Source organism: Gossypium raimondii, chromosome 3 (assembly GCF_025698545.1).
Source record: "Gossypium raimondii isolate GPD5lz chromosome 3, ASM2569854v1, whole genome shotgun sequence".
NCBI classification, from domain to species: domain Eukaryota; kingdom Viridiplantae; phylum Streptophyta; class Magnoliopsida; order Malvales; family Malvaceae; genus Gossypium; species Gossypium raimondii.
Window position 1 is genome coordinate 6,709,761 of NC_068567.1, and position 6,069 is coordinate 6,715,829.

The 6,069-nt window shown below is 30.5% G+C and overlaps 1 protein-coding gene across 1 annotated transcript; it reads right to left on the minus strand.

Annotated features, from left to right (window-relative positions):
* Positions 1 to 2,374: 2,374 nt before the first annotated feature.
* LOC105796882 (protein DEHYDRATION-INDUCED 19 homolog 4) lies at positions 2,375 to 4,635 on the minus strand. The gene is made up of 5 exons (XM_012626708.2): positions 4,327 to 4,635; positions 4,085 to 4,233; positions 3,463 to 3,540; positions 2,855 to 3,117; positions 2,375 to 2,700 (listed from the first exon to the last, which is right to left on the minus strand). Exons 1-5 carry the CDS (start codon positions 4,400 to 4,402, stop codon positions 2,592 to 2,594), a joined length of 675 nt encoding a protein of 224 aa, XP_012482162.2. The 5' UTR covers positions 4,403 to 4,635; the 3' UTR covers positions 2,375 to 2,591.
* Between the last annotated feature and the right edge of the window lie 1,434 nt (positions 4,636 to 6,069).

A 6,069-nucleotide genomic window follows, 5' to 3' on the forward strand; every position in this document is an offset into this window, starting at 1 on the left:
TGATGTCTACTATAGTAGTGATCCTGTTGATTACGAAGTGGATAGTGAGTGATCCCGACGCAGACGAGGTCCCGGATGATATTGACGACGAAGGCGTGAATGAGGATGGAAACGTTAATGCGTCTTCAGTCGGAAACCAGATCCGAACTCGGGTAACTCTAAGTATGGTATTAGGCATTCATCTGGCTGAAACCCTACACTATTAACACGGCCCCTCAATGCGCGGTACGGACCCTGACATTATTAAATTAGCAAAATAGTTAATACAATATAATTTAATTCAACAAATAACATGAATATCAAAAACAAATTTTATTACCATCTCATTAATAGTACTTGATATGTGATTATTATTATTAATTAGAGAAGCCATTTCCTGCAAATCTGCAATAAAAAAATGAATTGAGTTAATTTGTTTCAAAAATCAATAATTACTTTAAATAAATACAAAATCAAATAAAATTTAATTATATAAAAGTTACATTATATAAAATTAAATGAGTTAACAATAACTATATGATTAAAAAATCAGTTATAATTAAACTTTTAATAAAATGATTTTAATTTTTTATAATTAAAATTTTAATGAAATGATTTTTGATTTTTTATAAATTTTATATGTTAAACTCACCAAATACTAAACTAAACACAACAACTTATAGCTTAATCCTAAATTACTAATAAATTAAATTTTAAATAATTACAAACACAAAAATTTATAACATAATCCCAAATTACTAACAAATTAATTATAAAATAATTACAATATTCATACAAAAATTACAATATTACAATATATCCCGATATTACAATATTCATACAAAATTACAATATTACAATATTCATACAAAAAATTGCAATATTCATACAAAATTATAATATTACAATATTCATAAAAAATTACAATATTCATACAAAATTACAATATTACAATATTCATACAAAAAATTGCAATATTCATACAAAACTATAATATTACAATATTCATACAAAAAATTACAATATTCATACAAAATTACAATATTCATACAAAAATTACAATATTCATACAAATTACTAATCCAAAACTATAAATACAAATTTAATTATAAATTAATTACAATATTCATACAATATTACAATATTCATACAAAAAGTTAAAATATTCATACAAAATTCTAATCTAAACTATAAACACTAAATATAGATAATTTATAATTAATAATTAATAACAAAAATTCACAATATCTTCTAAAATATCTTCTAAAAAATTCACAAACTATAAACTTTTTAAATTATAAACAAAATTATTTACTAAAAAAATACATTACCTTTTTTCTTTCTTTCTTCTTCTTCTTCTCTTCTTCTTCTTCTCCTTCTCTTCTCCTTTCTCTCTTTTTTTTTTCTCTACCGTGTGGCATGTTGGGACCATTTACATTTACTTATAGGCAAAAAAAATACATGCATGAAGGGACAACACATGTAGCAGCATGCAGTGGTGCAGCGGTGGGCAGAAGGCCCCATTGGCGCCTCTCTATGAGGCACCTTCATTGGCGCCTACCTGATAGGCGCCACCCGACCCGACCCTTTCACTGTATTTTTACTCATATTTTTTAAAAATATATATTAAAAAAATATAAAATTATATTTTATTAAAAAAATTTTATTATTTTTTTATTCATTGGCGCCTATCTAATAGGCTTCAATGAAAAAAGTAACATATTTTGGTAAATTCTTTTTCTGACACCCTATTTTAGTATTTTTTTTTTTTTGTAGTATTTGTGTAAAAAACCCGGTGGCTCTCAATGGAGAAGGCTGCAAGGTTAAACACTTCTGACAGCGTACCTCCATTATAGTAGGAAGTTTTAAGATAGTACCCTCTCTTTTGTAACCCAAAAGAAAATAATAATAAATTATATATAATCATTGACCCATGACAACAAATTACAGCCAAACAAAACAAAATTAAAAAATATAGACTAGTTTGTTTTTTATAAATGACTGTTTTTAGAATCAAATTAATGGTTAAATCGATAAATTTGATTCAAATCAAAGAAATCACACACAAAAAAAAAATTACATATTATAAAATCGAAATCAACCAATATCAGTTGGTTTTGGACCGATCCAATTCTGAAATACACTGGCAACACTGTCCTAAAACAGCCGATCACAGACAAAACCAAAGTTCTTAAGTCAGTGGGGGAAGAGATGAAACTTCTAGAGAAAAGGAAAGCCTTTTAGAGGCCTCCATCGTTACCCTAATTATTGACGTGATATAACATTTAATCCTTTCTGCAAAAACATTGTTTGCAATAGGCAAAGAAACTGCATAGAGATATTTAGTTATAATAAATCAGCTAATTCCAATCATGTATCATATAAAGACCAAGCATAAACACATATAAATATATATATAGGAGGATAGAAGTTCTTCCATCTTTCCATTATGCACAAAAGCTCTAAATACAGTAGGAATACAGAGTTTTGTTTGATTTTTAGCTCAGCCGATTGCCATTTCTGAGGTAGAGTGAAGACCTTCCTCTTTATGCTTTACTCTCAGATCTAATATTATATTTTACCAATAGATTCTACAAATACCCTCATTTAACTTATAAATTCTCATTGAGAATAGTGGACATCAGCAGCCCTTGGACGAATTCACACCTTCGAGCCTTCTCCTCGTGCTCTTGGTCTGACAGTTGTGACTGTTGCGGCTTTCTGTCACGATAAACGAGTGTTAGAAACTTGAATCCAATCCTAAAATTATCAGTGAAAGTCAAAAGGTATAGCGGACTACCAGCAGCACTGTCACTTTTACCCGGATAAACAAAACAACACATATCACAAGAATAAATGACACCAGCAGTTATACCTTTCTAGAGATTCTTTATCTGTGCTTTCCTTGTCTGCACTTGATTCAGCAATAGAGAGAGACTGCAAGCTTAAAGGCTCATCAGCTGTGGGTGGATTGAACATAAATGATGACAATAATGGATCAGCTTCAACATTGGAGGGAGAAACAATGCATGAAGATCCCCCAAGAAGGGCATGCAAGTTTCCATCTCTCAGTTCTTTTCTCAACATAGAAAATGTCAAATTGGATCCACCTTTGCGTAATCTTCGCTTGCGCTGCACGTAAAATCCAGTCAAGGAATAACCTGAACCTTTCATCAAGACATGCCAACTCACAAACAAACAAGAGATATTTAGACATACAAAGGAGAAAGCAAAATGGCTTTTACGGGGAAAACAAAGTAAGCTTGTTGACCGTTAGCAGAAATGTAGATCACTAAACAAAAATGAAAACCAAATTCACATACCCCTAATGCATGGCAAACATCGTCAAGCACCATGGTGAAGATCAAATCAGATTAAAGTGTTTAGCCTTTTTAAAGTAGATAGATAGATAGATATTATTTAACTAGCTTTCACATCAAAACTAAATAAGCCGAGACAAAATCAACATAAAAAAAAGGATATCTTAAGAAAATTCCCATGCTGCATGGTAATGTGGCTAACTATATCCATCCCGACCCTCTTCGCGCAAACCGGGCAGACCTGAAATGGTAACATTCAACCAAACACCTATTAAGCGAAACTCAATTTTAACTCTCAAGCAATGTTATGCGTCTAAAAGACCAAAAATACATATCTTTCACAAGTGAAAAAACAAAGTAAAAAAGCATGAAGAACACACAATTTATCAAATTAACTTTGAAGCTAAACAGCTTAATGCTATACACCAGAAATGAGAATGATATTCAAGCAAACAACATCTATAACTCAAGCAACAGTGAAATTCACAATGAGAGACGCATAATTAACAAAATTATCAAGAATCTTACTGAAATTAAATCCCCAATTCAACACCAACTCAGCTGTAAAATACCATTTCAAATTTCAATATCTTTTTTCCCCCAACTATGCACCAGTACTTCTACATTTCTTTTACTTATAACTTCAAAAAATACTCCATCAATATGTAAACTACGTAAACAAAGTTAATCTTTTTTCTAATAAATTCAATAAGAAAAACACAAATTTCATCCAAAGAAACAAAAAAAAAAGGAATAATTTTATGAGAAAATAGGAAAAAAGGTACCCCATTTTTTACTTCAACAGGATGTTCCTCATCGATGTGACAACAAAGCCCAACAATATCGAAATCCTCAGCGCAAAACGGACATAAAAACTCCGCCTTGAAATCCTCGTCTCCATCAAATTCTTCATATCCTCCACCCAGAAACAGATCTAGAAAAACACAACAAAAACAAAAATAATCGCAAATTTAAAAAAATCAATTCCTTATTTTCTCGTGAACCAAACAGAAAAAATAAAACAAACCAGATCGAGACTGATGACGCCTTGAGGAAGACGAAGAAGAATTGGAAAATCGAAACCTCCATGAATTTGACTCCATTCTTTTTCCTTCTGTTGAGAAAAGAACGCTACTTTTTTTCTCTCTCGTTCGAGTTTCGATCTAAGTAATTGAGAAACTTGGTAAATTTATTGAAATAAAGTCACTAAAAAGTTCATAAATTAACAAAAAAATAAACCCTAATTAGGAAGAAATGAAGATATTAAAAGAGAGAGAAATAAAAAAAATTGGGAAAAAAAGAGCAGAGAGAGACTCTCCACCGAACTTTTCTGGAATGGGGTTCAGGCTTTCAGCTTATTTTATAAACACGTTTTTGCTTTTATTGGGTTATTTTTAAAACTTGCCCATCAAGTTTTCTTAAATTATGGAAATGCCCCTCTTTTTTCTAGACCTTTTCATTTAAGCCAGAAGGTTCTTTATAAGGGGTGGACAAAAATATCATATGGGAAAAATTAGATTTAACAAAAAATGTGGTTCGTTTGCAAAAATATATCAGGTTTTAGTTTTAACAATCAAGACCCCAACAGAGGTCGGTTTTTAGTTATATAATAGTACATTTTATTTTTATAAAACTGAATATTTAAAATATTTGAGTAAAATAATACCAATTTAATAGAGAAATTACATAAAATCCAATTTCATATCATAACAAATTAATGATATTTAGCTCACCAAATGGATTTGATAAAAAAAGTTGATAAATACTAGATATTTGTGTAAATAAAAATGAAAAATATTATTTAGTGAGTGATCTGTTTTATAGTAAAATATATATTTATCTCTATTTGTTAACTATGTTATAATTGCACTATAGTAATAAAATAGCGCCGTTTATGACGAAAAATATCATCAGTGTATATATTTTGTGGCGATTATATGTATAAACTTCACAGTAAATGTATTTTCAAATTGTGGGAATAAATTTGACGCAAAAATCATCGGTGGGAATACTATAACTGCGCGTTTATATTTAAAAACACAGTTGCACGTTTAAACTATTAACGGCATTTGGTGGCATAAACGCCACAAAATATTTCGATAGTTAAATCAAGAGCAAATTTTGATAATATTTTTGTTTGTTTATGTGGCTCGTATTCAAAATTTTATTTAAAAGAAAGCATTGATAATTTATTCTTTTATCATCTCATTATTTGAATTAATATCACTCAATTAATTGGCACTAAACTCGCATTTAATAACAACTAGTCTTGTGAGGATGAAATTCGTTGTGTCTGGAATACTTGTTGGGGGGATGTTCCTTATCGATTGGAAGATTCGGCACAATTTTGTTAGATTGGTGGAAGACTCTCTCTCGTGACCCAAAATGGATTGCTCGGATAGCATCAGCTCATTTGGTTGAATTGAACAATGCAAATCCTACTGAGGAGATTCTGGCTGAGATTTCTGATGTCAAGCTAGCATTGAATATGGAAGCAAATGAGGAAAATTACTGGGAGCAACAAGCTCATGCTGATTGGTTAAAACAAGGGGATTGTAACATTGCTTTCTTTCATAAATTTGCTTCCCATCGAAGACGTGTAAATATTGTTATTGGTTTGGAGGATTAAGATGTGTCTTTTGTTTCTTCGATTGGATGTCATGGCTTCGATCACCAAACAATATTTTGAGGTCTTATTTTCATCCACTAGCTAGTCACAGTAATCCTCATCATTTCTTGGGGGGATTGATACCGAATGAATGACGATTTG

What these genes read in the sequence shown, in the direction of transcription:
- LOC105796882 (XM_012626708.2), bottom strand. Translation starts at nt 4,402, where the DNA reads ATGGAGTCAAATTCATGGAGGTTTCGATTTTCCAATTCTTCTTCGTCT. An exon ending in CTGTTGAAGTAAAAAATGGG is followed by an intron (nt 3,541 to 4,084) that starts GTACCTTTTTTC and finishes TTACCATTTCAG; the next exon opens with GTCTGCCCGGTTTGCGCGAA. An exon ending in AGCATGGGAATTTTCTTAAG is followed by an intron (nt 3,118 to 3,462) that starts ATATCCTTTTTT and finishes ACTGGATTTTAC; the next exon opens with GTGCAGCGCAAGCGAAGATT.